Raw genomic sequence first — 20,946 nt, forward strand, 5'->3', positions numbered from 1 at the left:
CCCATCACTTTGAACAATAGATCCAAGATATCTAAAATTTATCTTTATTTAATGACTTGATCGCCCAAAGTCATAATTCCCCTTCACTAGGTCTATTTTCATTTAAAAATTACACTCCAGTATATTCAGTTTTAGATCTACTCAAGCGAAATCTCTTAGACTCTAAGACCATCCAGTAAATTCAAGTAACATTAAACGTCCCTTCTCTACTTATCAACAAGAAGAAGTATCATCAGCAAAAAGCATGCACCAAGTACATCCTCTTGCAAATGTCTAGTGAGAACATCATCTATATATTCATATATATAAATTATGGACTTAAGGCTGATGCCTTGATTGCAATCCAACCGAAATTATAATATATCTTGGTCAAAACCACCTTGATGTTTGAACACAAGTATATAGTCTCTTGCATAAACATATCCTTAATTAATTGAATATTAAGCATAATTAAACGTCTTTTCTTTTCAAGAACTCTTCAATAGCACTTCTCTTGTATTATCCATTTGCTTTCTCTAAACAATAATATCATATGTATTATCTCTCTTATTTCTCTTATATTTCTCATTGAACCTCTCAATAAAGTATGTTCCATAGTAGACCTTTATCTCTCTACATGAATCCTATATATATATTATAAACTCTTTAGTATCATGTCTCAAACCTTATGCTCCAATAACTCGCTCCCATAGTTTTAAAGTACTGGACACATTAATTGTTAAGTCGCTCTGAAGTTTGCGCACGACTGCGCTGGTGGCATCCTCTTTTATTCTTTAAAATATAGAATTAAACACAGAGCTTCATTCTCCTGTACTGATACTGACATCATTTTAGTCTTCAAAATAGTATTAAATATTGTAAGCCAAGAAAATTCCTTTCATCTCCTAAGCATTTCCACATTCTCAAATTGGAATATCATCAGGTCCAACAGCTTTTTCCCACACTTCATTTCTTTAAAGCCTATCTGTAAACTTCATTTTATTTATACGCTGATAAAATAAAAAAAACTTATTTTTCATTGTAGGGTGAAAGCACTAAAGTCCCCCAATCATATATTTTCCTTTTCAAAAAAATATTTCTTCATTAAAAAAAGTTTAGCAAAATATCTCATCACATCTTTGTTGATTATCAATTTTCTAAGAAAAGTACTTTTTGATCTTCATACCTTATAATACACTTCACTTGAACTTAAATCATTACTACTCTTATCACTTTTGGTTGGATGAACTTATAGATGTTTTTATATCTTTCTCCCTCCTAGTAACTAATATATTATATAAATCATTAAAAGCTAAACTCTTTGCATCGCAAATAGCTTTCTTAGATCCTTACAAGCCATCTTTATACTTTCCCAATTATCAAAGAAATTTTTACATATAAAAATTTTTATAACAATCTTCTTATTTTTTATCTTTCTTGCACATTTAAATTCCGACCACCAACTTATTTTTAAACTATTAGGAGCTTTTCCCTTGAATACTCCAACACAATTTTCAATATTCTTAATATCAAACCACTTTTTCCCACATAATTTATTGGATCCGTCATGCCACAGACAGAATGCTTAAGATCTAAATCTTACTCTTTAAAAATATTTTTATTAATTTTTTTAAATGCCCCATCTAATTTAGAAATCGTTTTTACTTTATTAAGTTATTTTTTCCCTTTTATTCTTAAAGTTCAAAACTAATATCGATGTTGGGTAGATAAATTTTCACTCGAAAATAACTTACAATCTTTGCAATCTATAACGATCAAATATTCTTATAAGAAAATAATCAATCTGCGTTTTACAATATCCATTTAAAGTGATAAGATGCTCAACTCTTTTCTTAAATAAGGTATTTAGCTATTAAGAAATTATAAGCTAAAGAAAAATCTAATATAGTCTTACCACATTCATTCACCATTCCAAACCCATAGCCACCATGGATGCTTTTAAAATCATCTACCTCTAGTATAACATGTCCATTTGAATCTTCCTCCAATAAAAAACTCTTGTCTTCTAATGAGGTATATTATATTAATTTTTCTTAGTCATGTCCAAAATTTTTAATTTTTGAACTCAGTATCCAAACCTACTTGAGAGCATAAAAATAAACACTAATAATATTAACAATCTTAGCATCAACAACAATCTTTAAAGCTATAATTCTATCTCCAATTCTATTAATTTTTATAACATCATCCTTCAAACTCTTATCTATAATCACACATACACCATTTCTAGTATGACTCCTACCCGAATATCATAATTTATATCCTAAACTATTAATTTCCTTAGTTTTCTCTCCAACCCATTTAGTTTCCTGAATGCACAGAATATTTATCTTCCTATGAATCATAATATCTATTAATTCCATTAATTTGCCTGTAAGGGAGCATATATTCCAAGTTCCTATCCTAAAAGAGTTGCATATTACTGTATTGGGAAAATTTTGAAATCAAAATCTTGTAAATTTAGAACAGCATAAGAATCAATCAGACTCATATTTCCCCAGTCGATACAATCAATTCAAATCTAAAAGAGCAGTTCAAGTGTAGCAGATTCAATATTTGAGGATCAGACAAAGTTTTCATTTCAATTGAAGAGGTCAGTATAGTCCAACATTTGAGACTGAATATTAATCTTTAGCTTAGTATCATGAGCTAACAAATCATTAAGAAAAAAAGAAAAGTTTGCTAATGGAAGAGTGAAAGAAAAGCTAATATGAAAGAAGAGAATAATACATGAGTAAATGTTGACCAAATAACGTTGTGCAAAAAAGAATTAAGATGTTTCAAGGAAAAAAGTGAACAATTGATCAACTATTGGAACACATTATAAGGGATCAGTCTCAATAAAATCTGACTGCACTCCATTAGGTAAATGCAGACAATAAGCATGACCACATAAAGATTAACACAAGCATTAACTATAACAAAATCCAGCAAAAGGCTGATTTGCAGAATGACTGCCAATTAATACTGCAAATAAAATACGAAATAAACTTATGATCTAATGAATTTACTGCTAAAAAAACTTGCACTGTTCATATAAAGACTGAAAACTTCGAAAACAATTATCATAGATTTAATAACAAAAGAATGGACAGGAAAAGAGGTATTTTTTGGCATTTTTGACATAACATACACATCATAGTAAAGGCTTAAAAGAAAAAATATAAGCCAATTCTTAACATTAACATGTGAAGAAGTTGATACTTGTAGCAGAGACTAACAGGTCATTGCCATTTTTATCATACTTCGATGTGCAACTACTAACCATTAATTCAATTTATAGGATGATATGCTACATTCATCCCAATATTGCCCGCATATATATATATATATATATAATCCTTAACATAACCATGTGAAGAAGTTCAAATTTGTAGCATAACCATGTGAAGAAGTTCAAATTTGTAGCATAGATTAACAGGTTACTGCCATGTTTATCATGCATTGATGTGCAACTACAATCCATAAACTCAATTTATAGGAGCTAGATACATTCTAATAATGCCCGCACAAGCCTACGATACAAATAACAAACCGCTAAACAAATAATTCAAATACAGACCATTTAGGATACATATTAGTAAAACAACATAACTATGAAACATAGCAAATATGAAAGGAAGAACCGTGTCCAAATTCAATGCAATGGAAAGATGAAAGGAAGACCCGTCTCCAAATTCAAAACAAAGTCTCCAAATTCAAAACAAAATTAGCAGCATTAGATGACTAATTGAAGCTGTTAATAGAGTTACTTAATAATTTGCAGGGTAAATAAGATGCTATTAAAATAGTTAATAAGGATTGATGTTGGAACTTACACATGTTGTAGGGTGGCATGGAACACAATGTTCCCAATGGCAAGTATCATATTTGAGATATGAAGAATGCTAAATCTTTTCTCAAATCTTTGCCTTAAAGCATTTATAAGGCCGATGAGTGCCAAAATAATACATGGAATGTTGGAGATAGTATTATAAAATTCTGCAATATATGAGGAATGAGCATAGTTTTCTTCACACAGCTCTGTTGTGGAAGTCACAGGACCCCAGAAGCTTGATACCATGCTCTCCGCCATATCTCCAAATCCTTTTGACTGAATCAGCACTTCAGCTTGAAAACCATATGCGTGAGAACTAGCTCGGAAACATTAGAACATTGGAAATAAATGCACCTGCAAAATGAAAGTTACACCATATAATGAATATCAAAATAGATGTAATATTCGTATGTCATCATGACAGCATCCTGCAGCCTCATGCAAGGCACAAAGAACAAGAGAATTGAAGAAATCTCTCCTTCTAAAGAGCTTCCAATCCGAATAATCATTTTCAAATTGCCAAAAAAATAGGGAACAGGGTAAGGAAGAAGCATTAAACATTCTTCAAAAAATAAATAATCATAGAGGAAGAATGACAATTGATATGGCAGTAAGCATTCAAAGATACAATATAAGTGAATGCTTTGGCTGCAAAAAGAAAGGCAAACATAGTTGTTGAAGACCTAGCACCTTCATAGACTAAAAGTTCAGCCAATAATGCTGATCTATTGCACAGCCTACTCCAGACGCAGACCTTTGTCATTTTTCTATAGATGGAGGAAATCTGAAAAAAGTCCAAGAAAGATTTTTTTGTAATCTTTCAAAATTCAGGACATGGCCTATAGATTTAATGTAATAAATGTCAGCATATAGTCATATGGAACTAAAAATACCCAAAAGAAATCCTAAACAAAGAACAGCTTATATAAGAATGAAAAATAGTGGGTAGAAGCATCTAACAACAATGGCATCTCGCATCACCACCAAGAATAAAAGAAGATATCAAAAACTGAAGCCAGAAAACAATCACTTCCCATGTTTGTCAAATTCTTCTTTCCTTGGTCTTTTTTTTATCCTCATTGTGTTAATCTGGCCATATGGTAGGGAAAGTTTTAACGGATAGTCTTTTCATAAATTGATCTCTTACCATTTTTATCTTTTCTTATTTTACTGTTAGAACAAGAGGTGGATTCACAAGACATCAAGGGAGACAGGTTCATACAGTGAAATCTTGTTAGCATCAACTAATTGAGATTGAAATATCAGACCAGTTACGCAAATTCATATAACTGACTCTCTAATTTTGCGATTGAGACTGCATACCCTATTGCTAGAGTTGCTCCACATAACTAATGCCTTGATGACGCTCTCTCTCATCTGTCTAAAATCTTAATTCAAGTAGTTTATCCAGGAAATTAGATCAAGCTTGAAGTTTATATACAAGTAGATTAAATTCAATTATTGATTGCATTAAAATTGATTGCATTAAATCACTCTTACACAATGTAATTTCTATTACACCAAGGCCTAGACCTGCAAATTTGTGATGAATCTGAGAATTTTAGAAATCAAGAAAACTCTTTCTGAAATTTTTAAAGTTCTAGCTATTCATAATTAAGGAATTATGAACGAGGCTTTGCAACACAATAGCATCGTCAATTAAGTTCTTCTGACATTCAAAAAAATAATGTTCTTACTATTATAGTAAAGACCCCTGATGCAGTTAAGACTGAAAATGAATTTGCTTTCATAGTAGACAAGTCACATGATCTATCAGACAAAGAACAAATGGCCCTATCTTTATGGTACGTTGATAAACAAGAAATAGTTGTAGAGAGGTTTCTCAAATATTTGCTTGTTCGTGTGTTTTAGCCCTAACACTTGAGATACTAATGGTCTCTTTGCTTAAAAATTTGGGTTGACAATTTCTAAAATCTGAGGGCAAGGGTATTGTTGTGCAGGAAGCATGCGAAGTGAATTTAGTGGCTATAAAAGTTTGATTTGGAATGAAAATCCCTCTATTTTCTTATGTGCAATATTCTGCTAATCAATTACAACTTACACTTGTTTTGTCTATTTCAAAAAATTACATCAAGATTGCATCTTTTTTAAAAAAAAAATTCAATAGAGATTTTACTAAATGTTGGCTGAGGTCTTTGCAAAAGACATGACATTATGATTATTAAGGCTTTTTGAGAAGGAAAATTCTTTGCAGACATTGTTTGAATCAAGAAACAAATCTCAAACATGGTTCTTACTTATCACTATAACACTGATGTAGAATAGATATGTGGAATGGAAAAGGGAGGGAAGATGTACTTAATTAATTCCTTAAATAGAGTTCCATTTTTTTTTTTTGTGGAAGGAATTAATTAAAATAGGAAAGAAATTGGGGGCCTTAATGGAGAGCATTAATCAAGTAGAAAGAGGAGTATTTGTGTCTAAATTCATTGTGTGTGGGCCATGACATTAATGATTGATGAAATAATTAAAATCTAAAATTAATTTCAAGTTTTAACTAGAGTGAATGGTTTCCAAAATGGTTTGGGTTGATTTAGGAAGTTTTAGAAATTCAAATCAATTAGATTTGAATTCGAATTCTTTCCAAAAAAAATTATGTGGCTAAATATGGAAGGATTTGAATCTTGAATTTTAATTAATTTGGATTCCAAATTGATTCCAAATTAATTCAAACTAAATTAGGAGATCCAAAGTATGGCAAGTGGAGTGGGGTCGGCGGATTTAGCCAAGCATGGCCGGCGGCTAGAGGAGGGATTAGGAGGAAATTAAGGAGGTTTTAATGCCTCTAGAATTTGGATGATTAAATTTAGAATAAATTAAGTCATCGTCATTAATTCAAAATCCAATGGAGGGAAGATTTGAAAATTTTTCTAAAATAGATTTTATAATTTAGGAAAGAATTTGAATTTCAAATTTGAGAAAATTTGAATTTAAAGACCAACTAAATTATGGCAATCCAAAATTTAGGAAGTAGCCAAAGTAGGCAATAGAGGATGGGAGAGGGTGTGGCCGGGGGCTTGAATGGGCGGGTAAGGGGCCGACGACAAGGTGGAGATGGGGACGAAGTGATGGTGGAAGTAGGAAGATGATGAATATGACTATGAGGAGCTATAAGAAGGAACAAAAATAGAGAAACAAAATATCAAGGATACAACTGCGAGCCCGGACACATCCTGCGGCTGACGGATACTACGTTGCCCTTCTCTAAGGGACTTCACGCCACAAGCCCGGACCCAACCTGTGGCTGGTGGAAACTCCGACTCCCTCCCAAAGGGAGTTCACTAAAGTTCTTCCCAAATAACACAGATGCAAAACACAAATTTTTTTATTATAATTCCATCATCCCAAATACAAGAGAAGGGGCCTCTATATATAGGCCTCAAAAGAAATTAAAAGACACATTTGCCCCTTGGGCTTACATAATACAAAAGGGTAAAAAAAGAAAATTGCAAAATTAAATCAAAATACACTTAATAAACTAAAATAAAACAAAGTGATCTCGGTCGTCGATCTTCAGCTCCTCCTCGGATAGGCATGGACGGTTGGATGTCCGCATCAGACACTTTGAAGATCGATCAACTTTAGAGCAAGTAGATCATGCTACTGGTCTTGGGGAAATACAATATCTAAATTTATATTTAAGCTCCATAAAATGAAAGTATATTAGGAGTAAAAAAACAATTTATGGCACACAGAAAGATCTCAAGATATTGTGAATGGCATGGGAGAAGCTAAAATCTCCAAGGATTGTTTACAAATTAAGCAAAATGATAGATGAAAAAACTTTATCATAAGAGGTACTTATGATTTAAAGCAAATATAGTATTGCAATTCCTCAAATGAATGATGTTTATGTGCTTAAATGAAAGAAAAGATCCTATGGTTATAAACCTACACTATTATCAAGTAGATTTATTCTATAATTTCATAACCAAGCAATTTGAAGAGCTTAATGACTGTCTTATTGAGATAGCAGATGAGTTTACTCTACATGAAATGTTTGAATCCAATCCAACTAGTTATTTCTTCTTTGGACAAGGTTAAGTTGACAATGCCTGTTTAGTTTTATCGCTCAAAATTTTATGCATATGTTATCTTCACGTTGGATAATCAGCATGGCTAATATATTTGATATGCACATAAGAAAGAATTTTTCTAACTTGAAGGGAATTGATAGCCTTGCTGAAAAAATGATGAAAATAAATAGAAACAATGTTTAAACCATAGTTTATTTGCTTATAAAATAAAAATTTCTCTCCAGTTGATACTATTAGCATTACAAAGCATTTTCAATAATGAATATGATGAAAAGTTGACTGCAAGAAAGAGTAAGTGATATTTGGATGAATGATTGCTTGGTTATACACACTAAGAAAGACATATTCAGTAAGATCGATAATGATTTATTTTGCAATATTAAGAGGTCACTTGTAATATATTTTTATCCACGCTAAAGATTTTGAATGAACAAATATCAAGAAAATTGATATTGGAATAAAATTTGACATTTATATTCTTGCAAATTGAAATGATTATGGTTTCTTATAACTTAAATTTGCAATACAAAATTATAAATTACATATTGATCATTTATCCCCCACACCCACCCCCGAAACTCAAGCTTTTCGCTTCACCACTAGTGATGCAAGCAAAAATTTGGGAAGGGCCTCAAATTTTTGCAAGCAAATGAAATTCTTCCTAGATAATAGAAACTTACATGAACTCACAAAAACTAGACAAATTAGACAAAAAATAAACTTATATAATAAAAAAGACTATTACAAACTTGGACACAAATACCTTACAAACTTTGACAACATAAACACAAATTAAAGACACCTAAAGGAGCTTGCCAATCGTTGAGAAGAAGGATACAGGTGGGGTGGATACTTGCGTAGAGAATAAGGGAATTAGAAGCCAAGAAAAAGTATAGCTCGCAGGCTATAGAGAGGAGAGGAAGGAGAAGGACATAGCTCGCAAGCTATTCCAAAGAAAACCCTCAGGTTTTATCTCCAAAATCATAATTTTCACCATAAACTCTGTTAAAACAGCCACAAACATCTCTATTTATAGGCACAAAAAAGGCAGCCAAACAACCCAAATATCTCCCATTAAACCCATTAAATTCAAGTAAATGGAAGGCCAAAAGATAGAAAATAGAAGGCCAAACAGCAGCAGAAAAACTACACATAAAACAAAGAAATTCCATAGAATTCCCCCCCTCCCCCCAAACAGCCACGGAAAACCAGCCAGCAAGGGACCCGAAAAGCCAGCACAGGAAGCAAAACATCAGGTCACGGGAAACCAGCCAGCAAGGGACCCGAAAAGCCAGCACAGGAGACAAAGCAACAACCCACGGGAAACCAGCCAGCAAGGGACCCGAAAAACCAGCACGGGAGACAAAGAGGCAGGACAAGGGAAACCAACCAGCAAGGGGAAAATCGAGAAGGCATAGGGAGGGGAAGAGGCACAAGCTTGGGGAAACCAAAGGGTCTTTAGAGAGGGGAGTAAAGGAGAGGAATGAATCTTGATTTGACAATAAATACACAAATTATGAGCTGAATTAAGTAGTGGGAAAGCATTTATGAGCTGAAATATAAGAAGAGGCTCATTAATGAGCTGATTCAAGTAGAACTTACAAAAATTTCAACAACTTGTTTCGAAACCAAGGGACCCGAAAAGCCAGCACAGGAGACAAAGAGGCAGGACACGGGAAACCAACCAGCAAGGGGAAAACCGAGAAGGCATAGGGAGGGGAAGAGGCACAAGCTTGGGGAAACCAAAGGTTCTTTAGAGAGGGGAGTAAAGGAGGGGAATGAATCTTGATTTGACAATAAATACACAAATTATGAGCTGAATTAAGTAGTGGGAAAGCATTTATGAGCTGAAATATAAGAAGAGGCTCATTAATGAACTGATTCAAGTAGAACTTACAAAAATTTCAACAACTTATTTTGATCTCCCCCCCCTTCCCCCCTGCCTACATCAACTAGTCAGAAATATGAGTATTTAAGGTTAGGTGTATTATTAAGTTATTATTAAACCGTTTCAATTTCCCTTTTTCATCTTCCTCTCAACCTATCATTCTCACCTTTTTAGGCTAGCTGAAATGAGAGAGAGGATACTAAAAGAGGGTAAAGATGATACCAAAGGAAAATATCAGAAAAAAAAAGTGCCAGTTTAAAAGAGCCTCGCCCCACCTATTCTACAAATTATGGGTCTAGGTGCCGAGAGGGTGAAACTCACACAAATATCAACAAGTAATTTCACAAGCTTTCTTGTTTATAATAGCTAACTCAATGATAATCAACACAATGAAATTGAACAAAACTTCACTAAATGACACAAAATATACAAGAACTCAGACTTAACACATTGTGAGATCCCATATAACTTAAAAAAATACCAAATTAAGTATAAAAAAAGAAAACACAATGCCTTGATCAAATTCCCTACTGATTTTTTATGTTCTAATCAAACTTTCGTCACCTCCATGAAGGTTGAAAAAAAAAATCATCCCAAGTTCTAGCCCCTTAAGAAATGTTCACCTAGTTTTCCAGGTTAACCAGATTTTCAGGTTCATTATGGCATATAAAATCAGTTGCTTAAATTTATTTCCCATCGATGTAGAGGTTCATGGTAAAAGAAAATATACGGTCATAATCAACACGGGTAAATTTGCATCATTATGATGACAAAACAACTATAAGGTAGTTACCAAATGCATCTACTCTTCCACTCTACCAATCCAAATGTATATAAACATAATAAAGGATACACTACATGCAAAAAGATTGAGGCAATACAACTATACATTCCAGATAAACCATCCTCCCATCAGCTATGCTAATAACCTCGTAGTTCTTATGTACACAAATTGGGCAAGTTCAACCTAACTAAAAAACAGGAAATAACCTAGTTACTACATGCCCCTCTTAAACAGGCACTTCTATGAACGTTTTGCATCCATTATCTATATCTGACAAAGGCCTCCAAAACTATAAAATTCAGCTATTAAAGAAGTAAAACATAACATAATTGTAAAAAAAAAAGTGAAAATAACCAACAGATTAAAATAAGAGAGTTAAATATCCGTAACTACGAAGCCAGACAATGACACAGTCTAATCGGGACAACCTTAGCAACGGTCAACATCTCCCTACTCCGTCAGAAAAGGGGACTAAAGGCAACTAGCAAATGCAGTAGACTCCCGGCCTCCCTAATAGCAAGATGATCGAGCAATTGAGCAAGTCTTGTCATTCAAAAGTAGTAAAATCTAAACACGCTCATCCTATACGCATTGAAACCCAGGTTCCTATAACATATAAAGAGAATCCACCAAATAAACCCCACCAGATCCAGCCAAATCAAGATAAACTACTGCAAAGCAGGATTGGATAACACATGTGAAAAAAGCAATCACGAAGGAACAAGCAATTTCTTTCCTACGGGAATAGTAGTTGTAGATCTCAAACAGCAATTCAACAAACAAACAAACAAACAAACGAAGAGATCCGTTATCGTGGATCTCCTAACCTGCGGATAGAGCAGAAGGAGAAGCAGATAAGCCCTTGCTCTGCTCTGGCCCTGATCTGTCTACCTCCACCAGACCAGGGAAGAAGCGATTTCGCACCTGGCCTTTTTTGGGTTTTACATGTTTTTTTTTTTTCTATTATAGTAATATGAACAATATTCCCTTTCCAAAAGGCGCGCGCCCTTGATCGGCCCATTGTATGCCACGGTAACCTCCCGTAGTCTCCGTACGTGACACGTCCTGTTAAATCTGACCGTTCATTCCACTTCTGTCCGCCGGATCATTGAATTGTATAGTAAAAAAAATTTCAACGTTGCTTCGTTGAGGTTCTTTGGCTAGATTATTTAGGATATAAAGTATTTTAAATGCATTAATTTTATAATTTTTGATATTTAGTTGAAATAGAAAATGATACAAAGTAAAATATAGTAAATATAATCTAAAATGAAGTAGTTCATTTTAAGTGTAAATCAAATTCCACCGATTTTGAGTGAAAACAATTTACACCACAAACTTGTTGGACCACCACCCTTGGCCGATCACCGCCAGCTGTCAGCCACTACCATAGCCCGCTTGCTCCAGCCACCATCGTCGACCAAAATCACTACCGTCGACCGTCACCATTTAGGACTTTACTCTATATCATCACCTCTAAACAAACAAAAAAATCATTTACCTGCATTTACTTTGCATTCATTCAAATAACTACATATTCTTCATTTTATATTGCATTCCTTTTTCAGCAAACCAAAGAGCCCTAACCTCAATTTTCTTTTATAAAGCTATACTTATTAATTCCCAAAAAATGTGTTTTATTTTAACTTCATTCTTCTTTTTATTAAAACAATATTTGCACTTTATTACATTAGATCATGTTGATTTCGTTTATATTTTACGTAAATATAAAATTTATGTAATGAAATTTAAATTTAGCATAATTTTTCGTTTTAAAAAATTTAAATGTTTACATTTATTTGTTTTAGAATCAATTATGAGAATATCTAATTTTTTAACTTACTTTTTAATAAATTTATGTTTCATTTGGGTCATCTTTCTTACTACTTTCTAAAGAAGTTTTTTTGTATAAAAATTTTAGTTCAATAATTTTTTGAATTAAAAAACTATTTTAAAAAACAAAAGAAAGCTGTCCCAAATAAAGCCTAGTAATTAAAGTAAATATTTCGACTAGATAAATCCGACGAGTTTAAAATCTCTCAATTTTCTAATTTAAAGATTAAGATACCTAAAAAAAATGAATGATACAAAGGACTCCATTAGGCCTATGTTAATCTTAGAAAGCCAAATAGTTTTGATTGATTATCTTCTTGAAGTACACCCAAAATTCACTCGTATTGAACTGGTGTTGAACTAGTTGGTTATGATGTGGTAGCATAATACTAATTCATGCCCAATCATAAAATTCAATTAATTTTCATTGTTAGAGTAATCTCTCCAATTAATCATAATCATACAAAATTATCAAAATATTGTCATGGGCTCGAGGACCAACTATCAACTCGCCTAGATGCGCTTGATCCCAATGAAGTCAGTTAAGCCAAGCCTACCACTAATTGGGAAGTTTTGGCATATAGTTAATAAACTTGAAACAATATAATTATTGTATCTTTTTGTATGACAAACTTTTATTGAAATTTTATTTTATTACTTGGTAGATATGTATGTCATTGATATAACTTTTCTATAGAAACTTACATTTTCCCCTGCCTTTAAATAGTATGTCAAAAGGCCAAGTAGGGACATGAAATAATTCGAGGCTCTTACTTTTTAAGTAATATAAAATTTAGCAAGCCTCTACTCCTCTCTCTCTCTCTCTCTCTCTCTCTCTCTCTCTCTCTCTCTCTCTCTCTCTCACCCCCACTTCCAACTATCTCTATCTACTTTGGATAGCCCATCTTATGATTGAGGTATTGGTGTTACCAACAAACAAAATTGTATTCAAGAATATACTTTAAGGTGTCATGATGATGGATTTATGACACCGACTCAGATCCATATCATGATACTATAGAACATAAAACAAGGAGAAGAATCGGTGGAGGTGGATAACAAAGAGTTGGTTACAAACCAAAAACTAACTCATGAAATATAGGATTACTAAAATAATCCAAAATGTTCTGCAATAGGAGTCTATGCTTGCCACCCAATTAGATACATCCTACAACAACAATGCCAAGTATAATCATCCTAGTTGGCCTACGAGTCTCCGTGTTAATATTGGCCTCATCAATAAATGTCAACTACCATACCAAAAGTGGTGACTACTACCATACCAAGGTATCTACACCAAGTTGACTGAGAAGTGGCAACTAATATTAATTAATGTCTTTACCTAAGAAATCATCAAGGCACACCTCCTAGCAAAGTTTAATCCCCACTTCGACTCCTTCAGAGAAAAGATGAATCAAGTTAACTGCATCACATACTTCAAGTCAACCATGTCATTACTAAACATCAAGATTCACTATAGTGCAAACTATTTTTACTACCCTTAAGGAAAAATTCTATAAGATGGTAGTGAGGCCTGCAATGTTTTTTGGTGCTGAATGTTAGCCATTAAAAGAGAAGCATAATACTAAATTAAGTGTGGCAGAGATGAGGATGCTCAGGTGGATGAGTGGCTTTACCCTTAGAGAGAAGATACAAAATGATCATATACGTGAAAAGGTTGGAGTAGCTCCAATAGAAGATAAGATTAGAGAGAGTCGCCTTAGATGGTTTGGTCACATAAAACGGCGGCCTTCCAATGACCCGGTTAGGAGAGTAGAGGTATTAGATTTGACTTATATTAAGAAAGGTAGAGGCAGACCTAAAAAGACTTGGTTAGAAAATATTAGGAATGACCTTTCTTTATTAGATTTAAACGAGAATTTGACTTTTAATAGGACACAATGGAGAAAAAGGATTCATGTAGCCGACCCCATGTAGTGGGATAAAGGCTTGATGTTGTTGTAAGGAGGCATCGCTCTACTAATTTGCTCACCTTCCACTAGGGAGCATTTCCTTCTTCATCACATTTATAATAAATTTTACTAACTATCAAAATCCATTGAAAATTTCTTAAGCCTTTATAATAATGAGGAAGAAGCATGGCAGACCCTACAAGACTTCATATTTTGATTCTGGATTGAGGTATTGAAATCAAATATCTATAGCTAGTTGAGGCATATGTTGCACTCACCCATATCTAAATGAAAAACCATTTTGATATGCACTAGGATTACAAAAGCCAAATTCATTGGTTAAATTTCTAGAACTTGTCAATAACAATATTAATGTTAAGCACTATGATTGGCAATATATGTTATTCTAAACTATATAGAATCTAGCTAAAGAGCATGAGGCCCATTGAAAGTTCTTGCCTCCATCATCAATTCTCCTTATGTATATTACATGACTATAGCATTATCTTGAGTAGAGTATGCTCCCTCAAATAGAGATAACTTGTACATTGGTTGAAATTTCACAGTGATGTGGTAGGTGGAGACCAAAAATTATTGAGGGGGCACCAAAATATCATGTTGTATGTTTTGGGGATGTTGATCATAATAAAGTTGATTGTGGCTATGAATCGGTGGTTACCTTCACCTCATGTAATTGGTTGTATAATTACACCCTCAATTTCCCTATACAAATTAAAGACACCATAAAAAGGTCAAGTTGTGAAAATTAGTTCTTTTTTTTTTCTTAAATGCTTAGAATAATTATTCTTGCTTGCTGAAACATTCACAATGATAGAGAGATAAAGAGTTTAATATCTTATCTTTGTATGAAGATCCAACACACACATGCATTGAGAAGTAAAAAAATTGTAATAGATACCAAATTGTTTATGTGAAAAATCTAAGAAAGGAAAAAAATCATGGATAAAATCATGGAGACTTGACACAATTAAAATGATTTCATTACTATTTATCATTGGTTAAAAATGACGCCCTTCATTGGGGGAAGACATTGATAAAGTGTGAAGAGGAAATCTAATATAAATCTTGATTCTAATGATGGGAGTCATAGTTAATATTGACATGATGCACCAATATCATAAGTTATGGTGTGCTTTAGCATTATTGATGGTGGCAGGTTATCACAACCCAACTCGATAAGACCCACTGATAGAACAAATCTTATCGTGTTAATCTATAACAGACAAATCGCAAGATCTCATTTTTGAAAATTTTCAATTTTCATCTTTAAATTTAAACATTAAAAATAATAATGAACACATAGCTAGTAATAACCTATAGTGCTAAAAATAAATTCATCCAAAAATTTTACTTTTCATTTATCATCAAAAATTCAGATGCAAACATAGGGCATGGCTATAAATAAAATCTACAAAATTGAGTAATAAAACTAGTCATGATTGTGCAAAAATTAAAAAAAAAAATACCTATAAACTCATATCAAATTCCTGAAACTTCTACTCAACTGGATCCTTTCCATTCCCAGAGCCTAAAAACATAATGTAAAATCATAATGAGCTAAACAACTCAGTAGGCCACATTTCAATCGATCTAAATTTTTAAATCATTTCATTTATTGAACATTCATTGAGTATTAAAAGTTGGATTGAGCATAAAATTAAATGTTTTTATAAAAAAATTAGGTCAAATATAAAAGCATTTCATATTTCCCTCCCAATAGATATGGTTCAATAACCCTGACCCTTATGCCTCTCAACAAAGTTCAATAACTCTGAGTAACATATAAAGTTTAATAACTTTGAATAATCGACAACATTCAACAATTATGAATAACAAACATAGTTCAATAATTCTGAAATAGAATGTGCATATATCATCTGAACCTTACTTCTTCCACCCCTTTCAAATTTTCACAGAATCACCCATATCAATTAATTAACCACATATTTTAACGAATTGAAATAAATGATGCTTAAAGAAATATATTTCAGAATTTGTTAAAATGCTATAACGATAGGTAACAAAAAAATCCTACTAAACAAAAATGCATATTTTCAAAAAATAATCAAATTACCAAAAATGGTACATTGCACTATATTAAGACTTTAATTATACTACAATATTATTTTTCAGAGTTTGGATTATTTTTATTAAATCAAAATCATATAAATTCCAAAACCCCAATATAAAATTTTTAGAAATTATTTAAAATCTTAATTTTTATAACATATAAAATATTATGTGGCGAAAGATTTATCATTGCAAAGCTATCCCTATTTTTATAAAAAAAAATATAAATTTAATCAAAAAATAAAAAAAAATCATATTTTTGAAAACTCAGATAAGCATAACGTGACCTACCTAGAGACGAATAAAATTTTCAACTAGATCAATTGACAAAATAGCTCTTCGACCTCCAATCCCTAGCTTTTTTTCTCTCTCCTCTCTCTTTCTTATATATTTCCCTTTTTCCCTTCTTTGTAAATGAAATGAGAATATCAAATGGTTTTATAATTTTTTTAAGTGGAAAAATTTTATAAAAAAAAATAATAGAAAAACATTATAAAAATTATTCTAATTATTCAACTTTTAGCATAAAATCATTTTATATCTTCAAATATGGGGATCAAAAAATTATAGAACAATATTCATAAATTAGCTATGTATCTTAGTGCTCCCAAGGAGAATTAATTACCCAGCAGAGAGGTTTGGCATCATAGCACCACCATTCCAGCGCCACACCACAATCAATAATTTTTTTTAATTCATAAAATTTCTAGAAATCCTAAATATACATGATAAACTTACTAGATTTAAATTCAGGTATTACATGTAGACCCATCATTGCAGATGAGATCATGGCATCATTGACTTAGCAAAAAGATGAAAATGGCTTATTATAAACCTTATGAAGCCTCGATTGAAAAAGGTCAAAATTTAGATGTGTATACAGAAAGTGTAGTAGTATACATAGGAGGATGTAAAAATTTAGTAGGAAAACTAATCTATCACACACCAATCCATATATTGCCTTATTTAGGGGTGTCAATATTTGGCACGACCCAAACATTTTGGGTTAGGGTCAACCCGAACCTGAAACATGTCGGGTTTGAGTTCTACAATTCGACCCGTTTAAAAAATTGGGTCTGATTCGGGTTGACACTTTGAACCAACATTGACCCAAAACTAACCAATTTTTTACCTGAAAACCCGTTTTTTACTCAACAGCCCGATATTGACCCGTTTTTTACTCATTTTTATCCGAAAAGTGGAGATTGACCCATTTTTGGATAAAAAAATTAGCATTTTTTTGTTGGCACCGAGTCATTCGGGTTGTGTCGGGTTGACCTGGACCCAAAGCGGGTCGGTCAGGTCTGAAAAATCGACCCATTTTCAAATACAGTTCGGGTTGACCCGAATAGTGCCGGGTTAGTTTCGAGTTCGACCCGAATATGACCCGTGACCAAAAATTGACACCCCTAGTTTTATTGGTAAGTCTCATCAGTCAATTCATATACAAACTCAAATAGTCTCAGCTTCAAGTTGCTTATAGAGCCCTCATATATTTAAATCAAGTCTCAGAAAAGGGATTATCTTTAAAAAGCAAGAGAATTTATAAATTGAATGTTATATTGATCTAGACTATGTAGAATCATGTGGATAAAGATCTACGTCAGGACAATATACATTCTTTGAATAAAATCTCATAATATGAAAGAGTAAAAAATAATCGGTTGTTTCAAAATCTTATATTCAAAATGAATTTAGAGTAATTGCCTGATGAATCTTAGCTAATTCAGGAAAATGATGCACCGTTTAATGCAATAATTGTGCCACATCAGCCAACACCGCAGTGGAGCCAACATAAGCACTGATTTCCTAGTTCATTTTTCACTGCCACAACGCCACCTTATCCAGTGTCGCAGTGCTTGAGTCCTATCATGTACTTATTATAAATAGTTTTCAGTTTTATTATTTATAGTGTTCAGTCACTTGAGTGAAAATATTATTTTTTTAGTGTGTTTCTTTAGTGCCCCCTTAGAGTAAAGTCTAAGGGAGGCTAAGGAAGTGTAAGAAACTTTCTTTGGGGGCTTTTAGCATGTGTTTGTATAAAAAAATTTGTTATTAGAGGAAGGAGAGTGGAGAAGATCTTTTTATCCTTCATGGTGATAAATTTCGTACTACTGTTATACTTTATTCTTCTTTGGATAAAATGAATATGTGTTTGCTTGTTGTTTCTTTTATGTCTAGCTAAATCTCTTATTTTGGCAATGATGTAAAGAGCATATGAAGTACTAATATATACTCATGTGCTTTAATGAAAGTATTGATACTTTTAATATCTTACATTCTTAATTTAATTCATATAATGGTCATGTGTGTAATTAACATTTAGTGTGATATATTACCTCGATGGAAAAATGTTGGAATAATTAGCATAATTAAAATAAAATATTGATATGCCTAGCTAGTCATAGGATATTTAAATATTCTAAGTGTTATGAAGATAATAAAATTGTAGGAAGAGTAACAACCTTCCTTTCCACCCCTACAAGTTTGACATAGATCTAGGAATGCACATGCTCTAATCCACATATATAATTAAGAATCTCATTAGGAAGGCTATATAAGTTACACTCATCAGTCCAAAACACTATCTCATTAGTATAACTCTTTTTACTTATATTTTTATTCAGTGGCAAGAACTAGAAAACATCACTTTTTATTTCAATATCATAAATTTATGCAATTAGAGTAAGTAGTAGCACTACGGGAAAACACGTGAATACCGGTGGAGCGGAAATAATTTATCGACGCGGCCGAAACCGGCGTATGAAATTCCGCCGAAAAGTCCGATGGAAACTCATTATTCCGTCGGATTATCTATGTTTACCGGCGGATGTTGTCCGCCGGTATTAACGGGTTTTCCTGTAGTGTAGTAATTTTATTGCAATTTAGCATAACACTTTCACGTGGGGGTCGACACTCATTTTTTTTTTCACTTCTTTTCTAAATTTGGCACATATACTTGAGTAATTTAGTTGGATATTATTAATTTATATCAAAAAAATCTAAGCATATTTCAAACTCAGCGATTCTCATATTAGCTCACCATAAGCCCCCATCAAGATTTTGGCACCATTATCTAGGAAGTAACGTGCATATTAAAATATAAACTATTGTGTTAAAATAAGTGCATATTTAGACCTACTTGTATCATGTATCTTTGTTCTGTTTCATAATAATTTAAAAAAAAACTAAAAAGTATTATTTTTTATTATTTAGTTTATTTTTTAGTTATTTTAACTTTGTTGTATGCTAGGTAAATCAAGTAAAGAGCTTTTATTATTTGATCCAAAAATAGAAAGGACCGTTATAAAAATTTTAAAAACCAAAAAGATTTTAAAAATGTCTAACCTAATACAAAATCAGTACCATTCTAGATCTCTTAGGGAGTATGATATTCCTATAGTAAAAGAAATTCATTAGAGTATCAATAAACCTACTATCCAAGCTAATAATTTTGAACTGAAATTGATTATTATTCAAATGGTTTAAAATTTCAAGTTTGAGGTAACTTATGTCTAAGATCCCAACTTACACTTAGCCAATTTTTTGAAAATTTGTGCAACATTTAGTATAATGGTGTCATCGATGATGTCGTTAGACTTAGATTGTTTCCATTTTCTCTAAAGGACAAGGCTAAGATGTGGTAGAATTTTTCCCCCTTGCTCTATAACCACTTGAATGTATTGACACAAAAAATTCCTTGCTAAGTATTATCCACCTTAAAAAATTGTCAAACTTCGAATTGATATCACTTCCTTTACCCAGTTTAAAGGAGAATTAATTTATGAAAGTTGAGAGAGATTTAAGAAAATTCTTAGCAAATGTCCTCACCATGCCTTGCATGATTGGATGGTTATTTAGACTTTTTCTAATGTATTAGCAGGATCTCTTAGGTCAATTATAGATGTTGCAGTTGAAAGATCTATAATGTATAAGCCATTTAAGGTAGCATATAAACTAATAGAAGAAATTGCTATAAATAAATTTTGGTGACCTACTGATTGGGTGAATCCTAAGAGAGTAGATGGAGTCTATAAATTTGATGCTTTGTTAATTCTTACTGCTCAGGTAGCTGCTATTTTAAAGAAATTGGATACTATTGGAGTTAACTTAGGATAAGGATCATATATATAATTGGAAGAAACTAATTTTAATTCCATTGATGATACTAATGCTTTAGGGATTAAAAATATGAATTTAATTGGAAAATAAAATAATCTCAATTCTAATACTTACGACCATAGTTGGAGGTACCACGTTAACTTTAGTTGGTCAAATAATGTTGGTGATAATAATCAGTGGAATTCAAGATAATCTAATCAAGGAGGAAACTGGAACAATCCTTAATAATCTGTTGTAAATCTTAGACCTTCTAACCCTCCAGGATTTAATTAAAATAATCAATTTGGGAATATGAAGCCACCCTTGAAAGAGATAATGATTCAATTAGAAACTTAATTATAAAGTCAAGCAGGAGCTTCAATTAAAATTTTGGAAACTCAATTAAGATAGCTTGCAATCTCTTTTAGTAGCATACCTCTTAGTTCATTACCTAATAGTAA

At 32.4% G+C, this 20,946-nt stretch overlaps 1 protein-coding gene and 1 non-coding gene across 2 annotated transcripts in view; both read right to left on the reverse strand.

Moving 5' to 3' along the window:
- LOC110093076 (alkaline ceramidase) overlaps positions 1-11,527 on the reverse strand; it is a 16,412-nt gene extending 4,885 nt beyond the window's left edge. Inside the window, exons 1-2 of the mRNA XM_020817842.2 lie at positions 11,375-11,527; positions 3,819-4,171 (exon numbers count right to left, since the gene is read on the reverse strand). Of these exons, the coding sequence (XP_020673501.1) occupies positions 3,819-4,075 (257 nt within the window). The 5' untranslated portion in view covers positions 4,076-4,171; positions 11,375-11,527. The remainder of the gene's footprint in view (positions 1-3,818; positions 4,172-11,374) is intronic.
- An 8,589-nt stretch (positions 11,528-20,116) lies between these two features.
- On the reverse strand, positions 20,117-20,223 carry LOC114579939. Its single transcript, XR_003701184.1, has one exon. It is a non-coding gene; the product is annotated as a small nucleolar RNA R71 (small nucleolar RNA).
- Between the last annotated feature and the right edge of the window lie 723 nt (positions 20,224-20,946).

The sequence above is a fragment of the Dendrobium catenatum genome, unplaced genomic scaffold (assembly GCF_001605985.2).
Source record: "Dendrobium catenatum unplaced genomic scaffold, ASM160598v2 fragScaff_scaffold_72, whole genome shotgun sequence".
Taxonomy (NCBI): domain Eukaryota; kingdom Viridiplantae; phylum Streptophyta; class Magnoliopsida; order Asparagales; family Orchidaceae; genus Dendrobium; species Dendrobium catenatum.